The sequence below is a fragment of the Lycium ferocissimum genome, chromosome 7 (assembly GCF_029784015.1).
Source record: "Lycium ferocissimum isolate CSIRO_LF1 chromosome 7, AGI_CSIRO_Lferr_CH_V1, whole genome shotgun sequence".
NCBI lineage: Eukaryota > Viridiplantae > Streptophyta > Magnoliopsida > Solanales > Solanaceae > Lycium > Lycium ferocissimum.
In genome coordinates, this window is record NC_081348.1 from 23,626,942 (window position 1) to 23,643,928 (window position 16,987).

Sequence of the window (16,987 nt, forward strand, 5' to 3'; positions counted from 1 at the left end):
GGTAGCGCTTCTTCCTTTAACGAGCTATGTGAATTTGAATTAATCGGCACCAACCGAATACCAAATGTGAAAATAAAATAAAAATGTAATTTAGAAAGTGTCAATGTTTGACCTCAACGGAAGGCATGAAACTTTAATTAATTAGAATTTCCATTCTTATTTTCCAATGTTTTGAGAGATAAATTAATTGAATAAAGGCTTCGGATTATAATTTTCTTCCTGTACGAAAAAGTCAAGTCAAAATATGAAATTCTTTTATCGAGCACTCTACTTCAAGAATTTTCCTTGCATATTACGTTCTTTTATTTTCTCTGGTAACTTGAATTTTTCATTTCCATTTGCAATTATTTTCTTTTTACCAATAAATTACAGATCGAAAAAGAAAAAAAAAATGTATAATCTATTATTTTAGTGCGTGTACCTTGCATTTTAGAATGCACGATTGCAACTATGTCCTACCGAAACAATTAAGGAGCTGCTATACGATTCTATATATTAATTAATTACAAAATTCAAAAACAAACTATAATAACAACTAGTATTAGGTAAGCCTCTAGATTCAAATCTGAACATTCTAGTTTTTTCGAACATCGGCATGAGGGGAACAATCATAATTATTACCACCGTTATAAGTTATGATCTCCTAATTAATTTATCCAAAATTGTACTAAGTGTAAGTCAGAAATATCCAGTCCAAAAAAAAAAAAAAAAAGTGAATTAGAAAAAGTAGAGAGGTGGGGCTACGGGGGAAACAAGAAAGAGGGGCGTGGGGTGGGAGATAAGCTGTTTGTCTCGTATGGGCCTTCAAGATTAGACAATTACAATTTACACACTGTAGAAGTTGGAAGTAGGGAAATCATGGGGGTCCAACTGTTCAATTAATGTTTTGTGGGGTACTTCTGTAATATTGAATACTCACCTAATATCACTTCTGAATAAGACTAAGACTTTGATTTTGCAATATTAGTTGACATATGTTAATTAGGACCATCCAGTTATGATGTTTTCATTCTTAATCAGAATTTTCGGACTCGAATTTTGGAATTAATTTTATTTTTTTTAACTGCAAAGAGCATTTTATTCTCTCTTTAGTGAGTTTATCCAGTGCAAATTTGAATAATTCACGCTCAATAAATTTTGAATGTGAATGCTTAAAATGCTATACATAGAGTATCTACGTAGTTCAAAATTGTATTTTAATTTGCAACAAAGAAAAAAATCGTATCTATTTTATAATGTATTATGTCTATTGAATAATAATGATGTCGTCATTCAGGAAGATATAGTGGAAATATGTATTACACTCAGAACTTTCTATATTCTTTGCTTTTAAAAAAATAGGCGCATGCCTGTTTTTGGTAGATAATATATTGTACTCATGTTTGACTTTTGAATTTTAGATATTGGTCAAATGCTATCCATTTTTTCCCTTTTACTTACTTTGCTTAATTTGAGATCATAAAATGTTCTGTTGAAATTACTTTTCAACTCAAATTAATGAGATCGGATACATGAACTTTAAATATATGTTGTGTTCCATGTAAGTTGCTTATTGATCACATTCTTTCTTATTAAAAAATGAGATAGATAAAATGTATTTACTTTCTAAATGTAAAGGATCGATATGATTAATCAGAAGCTTATCAATTTTAGAGCAGAAAAATGGACTTTTTGTTACACTTAAAAATGAGGACGAATCATAAGTTAAATTTAGACTTCAAGGTGTAACTAATAACATTAAATTATTAAAGTTGATGTTCTAAACTTTGTTAGTTGCTATGTGTTACAATAAAATTGTTTACATTTGCAATATATTTGTCCCTCCCTATTTACAATTACTTTGGTTTTTTTCTTTAACTCGACTCGGCTATTTCTTGGGCAGATGAAATTTTGATACATAGTCTTACAATTTTGTGAAAATTTGTATCTTTTGTTAAGAATTGTTGACTTATTTCATTATGACTTTCTTTGTTAAAAAACACTTCTTTTTAAATTACGGATTGTTTAACCTAGGTTCTCATTGAGTTATCTCGGCTCCTATTTGTACTCTACATAATATTTGATCCACTAAACTGACATCTCTAATCATTTTAACATTTCTAGTTTTGTAATTTATCATTTTAAGAAAATCAAAATCTTACTCTTGTATTCATACTGTTTTGGATTATAAAGAATTTCTTTTTCTCCAGATTATAAAGAAAATTTATCAAGTTAAGATTTTTCTATTAAATTTTTACCGTGTTTACCCCCACAAAAAAATGTGTTCCAAACATATAATAAGACTATGTTCATTGCCTCCACTTAAGCTAAGGTAAATCAGTTTGAATTCTAAGTTACTCATTCAACGTAATTATCATTATCATCATTGCCATCTCTAAATCAACTTTTTGTAACAACTTTTTTCTTCCCTTTTCCTAACAAAATGATAATAAAGGTTGAAAATTAAATAAAGTAGTATTCTTATCTTTGTTCAATGAAATCTCTTTTCCTAATTACGTTTCTTACTTTACTTCTCTCTAATGCAAAGTGAAATCTCTAAATTCTTTTTATTAGTTTTTTTTTTTAAAAAAAAAATATCAATCAATTCCATACCAACTAGCCATATAGGTCTGTTAGGATTTTGCCCCGATTTTCTTAATATATTTGAGTTTTACTTTTCTCTTGAAGGAAAATCAAAGTATAACCATAATTGTTTATTTTTTACGAAAAGAAAATATAATTATTTTTCGTATTTTGGCTAGTCAAATTTTCTTAAGTAGGAAAAGGTTTTTTAGGCTACGATGAAGAATCCCTTTCATATAACAATGACACATAAAAGCATCCACAATGTAGTCCTTTAGAGAGTTTTGCTTGAGGGGAGATTTATTCTCTCAATAGGTTTAGAACTTTTTTTTTATTAGTTTTATCGGTCAATTGGCCAAACCCAAATCATATTATCAAAGTCCTTTTTCTAAAAAAATTTCATTGTCGTTTGATTCATTGTAGGCTTGTTTTGATAGCTTCACATTACGCCTTATTTTTTCGATCCCAATAAGGCCTTTTATGAATTTGGTAGATCTCCCTACTAATTTGAATGAAATATAGAGACAGTAACAACTCCAAAAAAGAATTTATTAAGTGACAAAATTAGATTATGAAAAATCTACTAGAAATAATTTTATTGTATTCATGAAATCCAGTACTAATTCTAATGGCTAAAGGTATTTCAATTAAACTGTAAAACCGAATTAAATTGATAAATCAAATAAATTGGTAAGAAAAAGAAAATAAGTGTATAAAACGCTCGTCCAAATTCTTACGTAACCATGGTACAAAAAGTCGCAGTTACTATTATACTCCTTCGGTCTCATACTTGTGGCGTTTCTCTTTTAGACAATCTGATAATCTTCATAGTTAAATTGAATTAGATAATTTAATATTTTAAAATTAAAATTCAAAAAATATACAAAAAGTACTAGGCATTGCAATTTTTCTCGATAAAAAATGTATCTTAAAATATTGATCAAAGTTCATATGATGTAAAGCGGAATGTGACAAATATTTCGAGACGAAGGAAATATTAGCTTAATAACACTTGGATCAGTTTTTTGTTTTTGCTTAAAAAGGAAATACAACTATTTGCTGCTCAACACTATATTCCAGTCTTATCCTAGTAATTTTCACATAATTCCACACATATCCCCTTTTTGGCCTATCCCTATCATCTACAGCTACTACTATAGTACATGAAAACAGAATACAACCAGAAGTCAATTTCTACCAAAAAGAGTGTCAAAAAGCTCACAATTTCTCTTTCTTTTCCTCATCTCTCTTTTTCTCAACGCGTATGTATCCAATGCTCATATATTTTTGTCTGATTATCCCATAATTTTTTTTTTTTTTTAAAAACACCATTTTTTGCCTAGAAAGTTTGTGGGGGGTGAGTTGTCATAGTGACAGTGATGATGAAATCTATAAGTTGATGAACGTGGTGTACAAATTCTGATTTGAGAAAAAGATAGATTGAAAAATGGACCAACAAAAATAAAATGAAAAATTTCAAGAAGCAGAGAACTTTTTCCTTAGTGGAAAAAAGCTCCATTTGTGTTTGTGGTTGATTGGTCCCACCATTAGATTCCCAGGTGTCAAGAACTCCTCTTTTTTTACTTTCTTCTTCTTTACTATATACATTATGGCATCATCAGCTAAATTAAACTTCTCTTTCTTACATACACAAAGGGAAAAAAAAAGAAAAGGATAGCATCTTTACTTTCATGTGGCAAGATTTTTTTTTTTCCTACTTTGATTGGTCTTTAATGGCTGCCCTACAGGCCACAGCTAATTTTCTTTGTGTAAGTACATGGGTCGGTGTTTTATTCATCTGGGGTTCTCTCTTTTAGTCTTTTTGGACGGTATGGAATACTTATAGCTAAAGGAAAAAAAAAGTGAAAAAACAAGAGTTCTAAGTATTGAATTATTGTTAGGTGCTTCCTTTTTTTGACCCTCTCTGCTTGATTAAATCCTCATTGATATTGTTATTTAATATAAAAAAGATTTTTTATTCTCTTCAAACGTGCCAAAGGGGAAGAGTTTTGTGTTTCTGATTGTTACCTGTTTAGTTTTGCTGTTAATTGCAAGATTCATGTGACAAGAAAGTTTTAATCTTGGTGAAGATCCCTCTTGTGGGTGCCTCTTAATTGATGAAAAAAGGTGATTTTTTTATTTCATTAAATAAAAGAAAGAGTGATTTTGGTTTTTCTAGTTTCTGCCGACAAAAAAAGTACAAGGATGACTTGCTGATGCCACATTATGTGTCTGAAACAGTTTTCTCAATAGTTGAAGGGCCATTTTGCTGACAAAGTTGTTGGTTGGAGAAAAGTTGGTTTTTTTTGGTCTTTGTATAGAAGGAAGTATTGGAGTTTTTTCTTCGTGAAAAACAAGGTTAAAAAAGTTGATCCCTTTGAAGAATGGCTCAGTGGAGCTAAATTGCTTTTCTATGTAGTGTGTTTTTGGGGGAATTGCACTGTCCTTATTGGAAGTAGTGTTAAAGATTGTTCTTGAAAAGGGAAAAAGCCAATTTTTTGATTCGTTACCAACTAGGTAAGTCTTAACAGTTCCTTTAGCTTTACTCTGTTAGGAAACTTGTGGAGTTAAGAAGAGGAAAATTGGTTTTCTTGCAAGTACACTTTGCTACATATTTTATGTCTTCTTCTTTGTTTGCTTCTGATGGTTCCAAAATATTGGTCAAAGTTTTCCATTGTTTTCATTATCAACGCCTTTTTATCGGTATGATCTTGGAAGCATCTCCGGTTAGCCCTAACCGAAATTCCACATTTTGTATATTAGTAAAATTTCATGATCCTTCCATTCTGTTTGTTACAAACTTTTTATTGCTTTCACGGGAAGCTATCTCAGTCCATTGGAAATAATAATTTTGATGTTTCTAACTAGATCTCTATTGGCTCTTTAGCAGCATTCATTTGGTTGGGAATTTATGGTGTTTCAATGCCTTTTTTGGATTCAGAAGCTTAACATATGTCCTTAATCCAAGTTCTTTTTTCTTCTTGAGCAGATAGGCTATTGTAGTATCAACAATTGAAGTTAATAAGTTGACGAACATGGCAAAGAGATCACAGCGACGCCCTCTGAGATATGAGAAGGATCGAACGGGCTGCATTTCGGGTTTGATTAGCATCTTTGACTTCCGTCATGGTCGAACCACTAGAAAGTTACTCTCAGATAGTAGAAAGCGAGGAAGCGAACTCGATGTTGGTAAGAAATCTAAGTGTTCCTCACTCTTTAGAGATGAATCCGTTTTTGTTCTTTGCTTGCAGCTTTCTACTGCCCTTGTCCAACAAAATCACATTATTTTGTCTTCAACAGGTTCTGCTTGTTCAAGCTCTATGCAGGAATTACCGAATCCCAGTGATAATAGATTGACTATTGAGGTACGTTATCAGGCTACTTTTGATTGTATGTTGAAATATGATTCTTTTGGAACAAAAAGCTTTGAAGGGAAAAAACACAAGTTGCTTAAGAATTTAGGCTGATTTGTATTCAAATGCCGGCATGATAAAATGTTTGGCATTGATGAATTTAGGATAATGAAGGAAGTGAGGTAGCTGTACCTGATCCTAGAACAAGTGTAAAGAAGCTCATGGAAGAAGAAATGGTCAATGAGCGAAGCCTGAAAAATCAGGGCAATGACTCTGAAATAGACGCAGAAGAGTTTGATTCACAAAAATCATGGCGATCAAGAAAGAACAGCAGGCGAACACGCAGAGCAAGTAATACGCACTCTCATGATTTCGATTCTGAAGCACCTTGTCGTCAAGATTTTGGAGGGACGGCCCTTGAAGATCTGGACATTGTAATGGAAGAACTCCGCCAGATTCATCAGAAAAATCGCAAGTTTGTGAAGCTCCGCCAAGGTTTACATAATGATCATAACAAGCAGTCAGATCAGACTCACCCAGTTGTTGAAGAAAAGGTAAATGCAGCGATTGAGGTTTTTATCAATCAGAGATCAAGAAACAATAAACAATTGGGAGAAGATAACAAGACCCTTCGATCAAAAGAGTTCATGGATGCTCTCCAGACACTAAGTTCAAATAAGGACTTTATCTTGAGACTCCTACAAGATCCTAACTCAAGGCTGGTAAAGCAAATTGGAAGTTTGGACGATGCTCAGTTTGAGGAAAAACGGAAACCTAACTTGATTTCACAGTTCAATATGTCAGAGGAAAATCGAGTTCATGCAAAAACAGATGATGTCATAAACAACAAACAACGTAAATTTTTCAGGAGGAGGAGCAAGTCTCAAGAAGTGTACCCTCCAATGGGAGATGAGACACCCCGACCTTCAAGTAAAATTGTTATTTTGAAGCCTGGACCAGCAGGCTTGCAATCACCCAGTGCTCAAATCAATGGCAACACTCCAGTGGAACGTACTATGCAGAATGAGAGAAACACATCCCAGTTCTCATTTACAGAAATTAAAAGAAAACTCAGGCATGCAATGGGAAAGGATCGTCATGGGATCTCTCCTGAAGGAACCATCCGCCGATTTCCCTCTGAGCAGCTGAAGCGGAGTAACAGCGAGAGAGGGATCTCTGGAGAAAATTTAGGATGGAGTTCTCCGAATAGAGACCATTTTTATACTGAAAAATTTGCTAAATCCCCTCTGGGAATGAAGAGAGGGGATAAGATAGTCAAATCAAAAGGTGTTGAAGCAGTCACACCGACTGAGGCATCTGATTTTCCCAGGCCAGGAATGTCTAACATCTACATTGAGGCAAAGAAGCACCTCGTGGAGATGCTAGACAATGAAAATGAGACAACAGAGGTGAGTAGCGGACAGGTTCCTAAATCCTTGGGGAGGATACTTTCATTTGCCGAGTACAACAGTTCACCTGGCTGCAGCCCGAGAGAAAAAAGCAAGGATTTTATGGTACCTTCCCAAATGAGGGAGCCTCTTACTGGCCCTAAACAGGATGAGAATGATAACAGACTTCAACCTGTACAAGAAGACCATGCTATGGGTCCAAGTCCATCCAGCCAAGACTTAGAGATAGAATCTAGCTGTTCTGACAAGTATCCTAATGAGTGCACCAAGTCTGCCAGCACAGATCTGGATGTTACATGTGAAAATGGGAACACACTGGATGAAAATGCGGCTACAACTGGTGATATAAGTCCTGAAGGTACATCTCTTGAGTTTAGGGAACATTTCATTTGCAATTCACTGTTCGCCGATTTCAAAATCTTTTATCATGTAATCAGTATCTAAATTATTGCAGGAGATCTAACTGAAGAAGCAATCAAAACCAGATGCCAGGAAGAATGTGAAATCTTGAGCGCTCCAATTGACAGAGAAATCCAAGTTGATCGTGATGCTATCAATGCAGTGGATGATGGAAGCCCATCCCATGGATTTGAATTGTATTTTGACTGCTTAAAAGAAGTAAGTAGTGCTTACTTTTTGGTATTGCTATGTGCATGCATATGCATTGCAATAACTAAAAGTGTATCATCATTTTTTTTGTTCAGTTTTAATAAATGGAATATTACAGAAGAAAATGATTCATGAGAGCTTTCTTATCATCCAGTTCTGTTTTCTTCACCTCATAATCTTCCATTAGATTCTCATCATTTTACAAAAGGAAAAGGTCGTAACATCTAATTGTAATTTTCATGATAACCCTTTTTTTTTTTAAAATCCCCGGTCAATATCCAGAGCATATTTCTTTATATGATAACAATTTATGGTCACAAATCAGATTCTAAAAAGAGAGTAAACACTCTTGTTCTACTCTATCTGTGATTTCTTGCAGTAATTCCTTTTATATATAGGTCAACAAATTTTATTTTGGTTATATGTCTTAGGGTAACATCTCTGTCTTCGTATGGTGGTGTTCATTATTTAAAAGACTACAACGGTGTTATGCTAAAATAGGATCCACTTATTAAAGTCCCACTAATATGAGATGTGAACTTTAATAAGTAGCGAAAATAACATCAAGGAAGCTCGTGCAGAATCCTCACCCCTCCACCTTGAAAAATGATGAATAAAGGATGTGCCCTTTTCTGGTGCTACCATATCTAAATCTTGAGCTTTTTTATTTCAGCATCCATCTGGGAAGGATGAAAAAACTCTATCTTCTCCACCAGCCTCACCTGCAGACTCTTCAAGCCCTAGGAAAGTTGAAGATGCTGAGAGTGTTTCAGTTGATAGAAAGGAGCGACCTAGTCCTGTATCAGTACTTGAGCCATTATTCGCAGAGGATGATGTCAGTCCTTCAAGCACAATATGCCGACCAGGTTAAACTTGTCTTACCAAGATTTGCTTAAACCAAGATCTATCATTTGTTTGTATGTTCACCAACCTGAAATGTAGTTTTTCAATTGCATACAGTTGATCCAGAAATTCAACCACGGAAAATCCATTTTGAAGAACCAGTTTCTTCCATCAGTGAACAAGATTGTCCAACAGTTTGCTTTGAAAATGAAGAATCCGCTTTTGAATACGTAGAAGCAGTTCTTCTAGGTTCAGGATTAAGTTGGGATGAGTTTCTCTTGAGGTGGCTTTCTTCTGACCAGATTCTTGACCCATCTTTATTTGACGAGGTAGAGTTATTTTCAAGTCGTTCTTGTCATGATCAAAAGCTCCTTTTTGATTCTGCAAATGAAGTTCTTAAGGCAGTATGTGACCGCTATTTTGGCTGCAACCCCGGAGTGTTGCTCGGTAAACATAACATTCGACCTGTTCCAAAAGGGATGGACCTGATAAATGAAGTATGGGAGGGAGTAGAATGGTATATTCTCCAGTATTCAGCTCCTCATTCTCTGGACCAGCTTGTCAAAAAAGACATGGAAAGATCAGGGACATGGATGAATCTCCGATTGGATCTTGGACATATCGGTGTTGAGATGGGAGAGATTATTCTGGAAGAGTTGGTGGATGACACAATTTTGAGCATTTCTAGTGATAGTTTTGAGAGTGCAGAACATGTTCTCTTCCCAGCCAAGAGTGAAATTGAGATTAGCGTGGACCAATAATGAAGTAGACCATGCAGCTCTTGTGAATGAAAAATGGCCTAAAATCTTGACATCTCAACTAATCAATTCACCTCTCATCTAGCTTCTTGCTTGGAGTGCTTCAAATACGCTTTCTTCCCCTAGCAAACTTATATACTTTTATGACAATAGCATAACAGACTTCCATGCAAAAGCTAGGCCAATAAAGTTCAATGTGTGGCACCAGGGATCAGAGAACTCCCTCATTGATTCAGTTGCTTTTTAAGAAATCAGAAGGTGCTAGTTCCTCCTGGGGAAAACCTCATGACATGTAGAATGTGTTTTGTGTGGTTTGTTAATGTGTGTTTTACCTACATATTTAGATTTTCTTTTTTTTCGTTTCGCGTGGCAGATTGGCTGTTGAGGCTTTGGGCGTTTGACATAGGTCATCCTTTTTTGGTCCCTTTTTTTTTTTTTTCTTGGATAGATTTTTCTCTTGTAAGTACAAAGTGATTGTAACTGAAAATTACATCGAAGTAGAAACGAAATAATATCTTGACATGGTTGTTTGAATCACTCTATGTTGGCTTAGGTATATGTTTGAAGCTACTGCTGTCCTTCTGATTGTAAAAGAGCGAAGGAGCTCTGATATTTTGATGGTACTTGGTTCTTAAATGATGGTACTTGATGGACTTTCATTGCACTTGCAGATGATGAAGTACCACATTCTGCTTCATTCCTTTAAAACAATAAATAAATGAAATTCACTATTGATATTTCTCAGAATTGTGTTAATGTAGCACTTGAAATAAGAATATGAATTCCATGCGACGCATGAGAGGGTAAAACAAATGTTCCCTGAGCGCCATCCTCCTATTCCAACAATCACAAGCAAGTATTTGCAACCGAAAAATTAAGGGAAAAGGGTCTGATTTACCCCTCTACTTTGGGAAAAGGTTCATATTTACTCCCGTTATACTATCAGCCCACTTATACCCCTACCGTTATAATAGTTGAAATATTTGCCCCTATTTTTAACCCCTGTCCACCGTGGCCAATGGCTTGGGCCAGGCTTGTCCACTGTGTCCATTAAAATGCCACATAAGAGGCCATGTCAGCAATTTAATTAAATGACTCCTAAAATTAAAAGACCAAAACGATGCTTTCTTCTTCAATATCAAATTGATTTCCACTGTTGCTAGACTCTGTATGTTTTCCACTGTTGCTAGTACATAGTACTAAAAACCACAAGAATTTTCAGGACAATTGTCAGCTAAAATAGTTTTAAAACTCAAGTATTAACAAAGGAAAAAAAGAACACCCCAGAAATCATTCCATAAAAAAGATCCCCATCTTTGGCTATGAAAAATTAGCAACTAAAAAATGAACTTACGAGCAGTAAGATAGAAATCGAAGAGACAAGAACACGGTACATGGAATCACATGTACTGAAACTCTATCCTTCACAAAAGTGCAGTTACTTGTTCTTTTCCAAGAAGAAAGAGAACTGAAACTCTAATTCACATACTCAGAACTCGAACATTTCTCTGAAATATACTGAAACCTCAAACGAACTGCACCTTGCAAAATGGCCATAAGAATATGAAGGCGAAGAATATTATACAAAAGGAGAGCTCTAGCACATATAAGTATTCATTGCTAGATGACGCAAAGTCATTTCTTCTTTTTTGCTTGCAAGGACAAGGGCAAAGCTGCAGCAGGCCTCTTCTTCGTAAACGCTTTTGTTTTGCTTTCTGATTCCTCCTCGTCGCTTTCTTCATCAACTTTCCCATCATTGGCGGAAACTGTTGATGCTTCAGAGCTCTTCAATTTTCTTCTTTTCTCAGCATCCAATTTAGCACGTAATCTTCTTTCAGCGGGGTCATTTGAGAGTACAGTTTGTGATTGACGTGGAACTGCAGCACCAATTCCAAGCCTACGAGGACCAAAGATATTAACCCCAGAAATTTCATCAAAATCATAGCCATGTTAAAGAAGATTTTTACCTAGGCGGTCGACTCTCTAGAATAACTTCATTTGGTTTAACATCATCTGAAGAGTCGCCCATACTGTTCACCCATTGCTCAGCCTGCAAATGAATCAAGTCATCAACATATTCAAACAATAACAACAGTTTATAACCACTATTTATGCATCACAGTAACAATCAGTCAAGGTACCTAGACAACTTCAAGGATCTAGCTCTAGTATGTAAATACCAGGATATGAATACCAGTCATAAGCAAAGAAAACTGACGAGAAATTCACTACTTCTGATTTAAAGACGAAAAGATCTGACATAATGCAGTACCAAGTCAGCCTGAGCATATGAAAGCGTCAATGGTCAGTAAAAGAAATATGAGGGTTCCCCAGCTTTTTTTTGTGGCTATACTAACCACCGTCTTTTTAAATAGAACACGATAATAAACACCATTGCCTCATTACCTGATAGCAGTCATTGTATCTCCTGCTTTAGATCAGGTAAAATCCAGGACCTCAAGGATGCTACAGAACAAAACTTCCTATCTTAAGTGCCTATGCATCTTACAGTTGAGAGAGTTACCCTCCAAAAAGTTAAAACTGGACATATTCCACTCATAGCCAATTAAACATGTCTCATTTCAGAATGTATTCTCTATTAAGAACATGTACCAGAAGCTGAGAGGGGAATTTCAGAAAGTTCCTTGGAAGCAATTGGGTTGTGACAATCAGGGGTGCCCTAAGTGGAATTTTATGTTTACATTAGCTGCTGAACAGAGGATACACACCAAAGAAAAGCTGATGAGTTGGGGAACTATTGATGAACAAACATGCCCTTTGTGCAATAGAGATAATGAATAAAATAAATCACTTGTTTTTCAAATGTGAATGGTCATCAAGAGTATGAAGCAAGGTGATGAACTGGCAAGGTTTACAGAGGGGATGGATGGAGTGGGAACAAGATTTGGTATGGGCATATACTCGTATCCAGAGCTGCTATAGCCAGAATGTCACTATCCTGCACTGTATATCATGTATGGCTTGAGAGAAATAGGAGGATCATCCAGCAGAAAACAAGACCAACAGAGGTATTAATCAAGATGATTATCCAGGAGGTATGCTACAGAGAGCAATTGGATGTGAAGCTGAGGAGCAGGATTGAGCAGTTAACTTTTTATCCCTAGTAGAGTCTGGTGAGGATTTAGTTTGTTATTTGAATTCTGTGATCTGAGTGGATAGGAGTAGCTGGTGAGAATCTATGTGCTAAGCTTACAAAAGTTAGCATCTAAGTAAGTGTTGCAACTGGCACTAGGACTTGTCTAGTAGCTGGTTTTTTTGTGCTGCATAGTTTCCACTTGGTAATGAATATACATAGTTACCAAAAAAAAACATGTCTCATTTCCATCTTAGTTAGTCAAAGAAAGGAACTCTCACCAATTTGAACGCCCTGTTCAACACAACCAGTTGAGGACGTGAAGCTTTCTTTGATGGCTCTTCCAAACTCATTGTCATTTTAAACCACCTAATGATCAAATTAATCGTAACGACACCATATTAGAACAAATACTTCAATACAGAGTAGTTCTAACTTCTACCCAAACAGGAAGAGCAGAAGGAAACCATACCAGGTAAGATACAACAGTGAATGCCCTATAAGTTACTCTGCAATGGGTTCTAGACCACAACCAATAAAAGCTTTTCTTCGCCCTGTAAAATATGATAACATTCTCAATGGGATCAATAATACTCAAAGCAAATAGGTCATCAGCAAAAAAAGGTCATATACAGCAAATGCAGAATGCCTGGCCTCCTTCCCTCTCCGCTCCTTCTCCCCTACAAAATCTTCTCTCTTTCTTTTCTATGGTTTATAAAAGCAAAAAAAATTGTAGACGAGCGCAAAAGAGCCACAAACAAGCAGAAGGGTGATCCATTTGCCACAACAAGTGAATACCTAAGTAGCAGTTGTGCGGAGTGCGGACACAAGGTTTGTCGGACATGGACATGCAGACACAAATTTTGAAATGAAGGGGAGAAACAAGCAGTGGATGATATCATGTAAGAATTTGTATAGCACTATAGCCTAAACATAAAGGAAATTGCACTCCCCCTAATAAATCTTCCCCCTCCATTATTCAAATGGACTTTAAGGCATCAGCGTGTTTATGTGATATCGTTAATAATTATATCAACTATTCACATAGCAAAGCATAGCACTCGTGTAAAATAAATAACTAATAAGACATAACATAGGAGAGAGCCAGCAGCAAGACATAGAAAAAGAAAAGGCTGATTCTGGAATATCATTAATCGCATATTTTCGATTGGATCTTCAGAATCGACATGTTTCTGCAATATATCACATAATATAAATCATTCACACAGCAAAAAGGTAGCATGCACATTTACAATAAATAAAATAGCAGCATAGCAGCTGGCAGCAAGCCATGGGAAGGAGGAAAGGCTAATCAAGCAGACATCAGAGAAGTGATGAAGAAAAGAGAACCGGAAAAACAGAAGAACAAAGAACTGAAGAAGCAAGCAGTGAATGGAACTGAGATCAAATGAGTGATACAGGTTCTCTACTTCTTTTCCTTATGGGCCAGATTCTCCTCTTCGCCTTCGAATCGGTCTTCAAATAGAGATTTTAGGATCTCAGGGTTGTTTCATCAAAGTTTTCTTTTCTTGCTTTAAGCCCCTAATTTTCTTCTAAAAGTTTAACTTGGCGTAATAAGTGTCCAATTGTTGTCCACAAAATAGAGAAAGATAAGAATACATGTTCAGAGTGTGTCCGATGCATGAACCTTGTCCAACTACACTGCCCTAGATCTGGTGTTCATGCTTCATAGGCGAACATAAGCATGAAGTTTCCCTCACAATCCCAATTGTCCCGAGTCTGATATTACTGTAGTTGTCATAAATAATCCAGTGTACTTATTGGATGGAAGCCACAGTGGTTAGGTGCATTTTCATAGAACGTTCATTTCGCACATAACTACTAATGCAACCTAGATGCTAACGAATTGGCCCACTGCAGAAACAAAGCATACAGCCTGATGCTAATATCCTATGCCTACTCCTACGTTTGACTCTAGTTTATGTTTTGAAACCCAATATATGGCATAATTCTGACGTATTCCTTCTTCGTCTCTTCAGAGGAATCAAGTTAGGTTGAAACCTACTTTAAGCTCACAAGATGTTCTGAGATGAACTCCCAACATACACATCATTTTTCTTTTTTGGTCTAAACCTTTTATCTCTACTCAACTCCTTATTGCCCCGAAGTATGACTCTCTTCCATACAGTTTCTCTTTTCAGTAAGACTCCATCTGATACAGTTTTGTTGGGAAAAGATTTTATCCCTACCCTCCCCACCCACCCCCCCTTCCTTTTTGTAGCTAGCACATTGATTCTCGTTGAAGTATTATCAAATAGGTGATATGATCCGAAGACAGATCACAACTTAAAAGATCAAATCTTTAACGTGTATCAAACAGAAAATGCATATCTAGATACAAAAATAAGAAGAAAAAAGTGAAGACTACAAGACTTAAGATGAAAATTCACAAAGTACAACGATCTAGATCACCAATGCAAAATCCACTTCTATTCCCAGTGCTTGATAAAATATTAAGAAGCAATTAGATCAATCAACTATGCCTCATTCCAAAAGTAATTGGCTATATGAATCCTCTGTACCCATTACACAATGTTTTAGACCAAGGTGGGAACGTTCTAACGAGAAAAGTATCAAAGTATTCGTCATAGTTAAGACTATTTTTCACACTAGCTGTATACCTCCTGCAGCCCTTTGTTACGTGAGTTTGGGACCGACTATACTTAATATAGGGGGTGCACAAACCACTTAAAGAAAAGAACAAGTAAAGAAGAAGAACGAGAGCCTAACCCTAATTTACTCATAGAAACATTTAACCAACAATCAGGACATGTAAGGCAATATAAGAGAAAACATCAATTGCAGCCTAAACATAACAAAGATAGTGCAGTACCAATAAATCTTTACAATAAAGGTAGTAACTATAATTTGCGTTTTTTGAATCCTGGAACTCCCTGTAAACAAAATAAAACACCATTTCTTGAATTCTTACAAGAACTTTGAGAATAATTTGCTTCTTTAGTTATACATATTGCACAACTTTTCTGACACACAAAAAAGAAACTTGCTTTTATATAGCCCTGCAACTTCAACTCAGGTTGTTAAGATATGAAACAATTCACAAATTGATAAAGTGGGGTTTTGCCCATTTCAACCCAATGATTGTACAACGCAAATAAATGGTTGATTTTACATTTTGGGGTTTGAACAAAAAACTCGAAATTTGATGAAGATTAAAGATTTAAAAGAAGAAAAAAACAGAGTGACTCAAAGTTGTAACCTGAGATACTGTGCTGCAAACAAAGCTGAGACAGTGAAAGTACTGAATGAGGTTTTATGAGATCGTAAAATCCGCTGTTTTGATGTTGAGGGGAGGGGTTTCGGTTCGGTTTTATCAAATTTCGATTTGGTTATTTTGGGTTCGGTTTTTTGAAGGTGGACATCAAACACCGAATCAAACTAGTTCGGTTCGGTTCTTTCGGTTTCGGTTTTTTAAAGTTCGGTTCGGTTCGGTTTCGATTTTTTCAATTCGGTTTTTTTGATATAATATTAGAAGAGATTCCATTGACACTAATTCATATTCTCAAAAGCAATCAAGCATAAAACTGATAAATTCAAATCAAAATCAAACAAATAGAATACACAAGAACAGAAAACTATAATCATGACATAGAATTACTAGGTGTTATATACATACAGTAAGAATAATTAAGAAAACACATAAAGGACATACATTAATCTTAAAGAGACATCCTAGTTACCTTTCTTTGTTAAGGATATTTGATTTTTTTCAATTGAAGTGAAAAATTAGGGATACAAATGCAAAAGAGGACTTATTACAATTGGGTTTTTTTTGCTTTAAACTTAATGGGCCTGGACTATTTTAATTTTTTTTGGGTAATGTATTAAATTTCGGTGCGCGTTCGGTTTTATCAAACTTCAGTTCGACTATTTCGGTTTCAGTTTTTTTACGGTGGACACCAAACACCGAACCAAACTAGTTCGGTTTGTTGAAGTTTCGGTTCGGTTTTTCGGTTTTCGGTATTTATGCCCAGCCCTAGTTGAGGGGGCTTACATTATTTCTACTTTATCTCTTAGTTGCCTTATACGGTTTATAGTGCTCCTCAAACTATTTTCTTATTAGTTCGTGTTAAAAAAGAATCACACCTTTCAATATTTGAGTTAATTTACTTTATAACCACATAAAAATGGACAATTTCTATAATATACAATTTAACATAAAATGTTACATCCTTGTGGCCATATTTTTAACTTACATCCACATAGCTAATTTTTCACGGTATACAGCATTATAAAACAATATACAACTTTATAAACTTATTGTAGACAATGTATCAACCTTGTATAAAAGTGTGAGTCCGAAACTTAAATGACCCA

The 16,987-nt window shown here is 35.2% G+C and overlaps 2 protein-coding genes across 10 annotated transcripts; one reads left to right on the forward strand and one right to left on the reverse strand.

The window, feature by feature from the left end:
• Positions 1–3,901: 3,901 nt before the first annotated feature.
• On the forward strand, positions 3,902–10,071 carry LOC132063907 (uncharacterized). 6 transcript variants are annotated; one of them, XM_059456658.1, is made up of 8 exons: positions 4,488–4,689; positions 4,804–5,079; positions 5,552–5,751; positions 5,863–5,927; positions 6,080–7,682; positions 7,779–7,942; positions 8,607–8,799; positions 8,894–10,071. In XM_059456658.1, the coding sequence occupies exons 3-8, from the start codon at positions 5,598–5,600 to the stop codon at positions 9,535–9,537; spliced, it is 2,823 nt and encodes a 940-aa protein (XP_059312641.1). In that variant the 5' UTR covers positions 4,488–4,689; positions 4,804–5,079; positions 5,552–5,597; the 3' UTR covers positions 9,538–10,071. The 6 variants fall into 6 exon arrangements, with proteins under 6 accessions (XP_059312642.1, XP_059312640.1, XP_059312644.1 ...); XM_059456659.1 differs by lacking the exons at positions 4,488–4,689; positions 4,804–5,079 and adding an exon at positions 3,902–4,121; XM_059456657.1 differs by lacking the exons at positions 4,488–4,689; positions 4,804–5,079 and adding an exon at positions 4,182–4,331.
• A 923-nt stretch (positions 10,072–10,994) lies between these two features.
• Positions 10,995–15,959, reverse strand: LOC132063909 (uncharacterized). Of its 4 annotated transcripts, none has more exons than XM_059456662.1 (5): positions 15,870–15,959; positions 13,101–13,182; positions 12,910–12,997; positions 11,502–11,584; positions 10,995–11,431 (listed from the first exon to the last, which is right to left on the reverse strand). In XM_059456662.1, exons 3-5 carry the CDS (start codon positions 12,985–12,987, stop codon positions 11,170–11,172), a joined length of 423 nt encoding a protein of 140 aa, XP_059312645.1. In that variant the 5' UTR covers positions 12,988–12,997; positions 13,101–13,182; positions 15,870–15,959; the 3' UTR covers positions 10,995–11,169. The 4 variants fall into 4 exon arrangements, with proteins under 4 accessions (XP_059312645.1, XP_059312647.1, XP_059312646.1 ...); XM_059456664.1 differs by lacking the exon at positions 15,870–15,959 and adding an exon at positions 15,582–15,863; XM_059456663.1 differs by lacking the exon at positions 15,870–15,959 and adding an exon at positions 15,483–15,863.
• Positions 15,960–16,987: the final 1,028 nt, after the last annotated feature.

What these genes read in the sequence shown, in the direction of transcription:
- LOC132063907 (XM_059456659.1), top strand. Translation starts at nt 5,598, where the DNA reads ATGGCAAAGAGATCACAGCGACGCCCTCTGAGATATGAGAAGGATCGA. An exon ending in TGGTGATATAAGTCCTGAAG is followed by an intron (nt 7,683 to 7,778) that starts GTACATCTCTTG and finishes AAATTATTGCAG; the next exon opens with GAGATCTAACTGAAGAAGCA. An exon ending in AAGCACAATATGCCGACCAG is followed by an intron (nt 8,800 to 8,893) that starts GTTAAACTTGTC and finishes AATTGCATACAG; the next exon opens with TTGATCCAGAAATTCAACCA.
- LOC132063909 (XM_059456662.1), bottom strand. Translation starts at nt 12,987, where the DNA reads ATGACAATGAGTTTGGAAGAGCCATCAAAGAAAGCTTCACGTCCTCAA. An exon ending in TGAACAGGGCGTTCAAATTG is followed by an intron (nt 11,585 to 12,909) that starts GTGAGAGTTCCT and finishes ATTCATTTGCAG; the next exon opens with GCTGAGCAATGGGTGAACAG. An exon ending in CTAGAGAGTCGACCGCCTAG is followed by an intron (nt 11,432 to 11,501) that starts GTAAAAATCTTC and finishes TGGTCCTCGTAG; the next exon opens with GCTTGGAATTGGTGCTGCAG.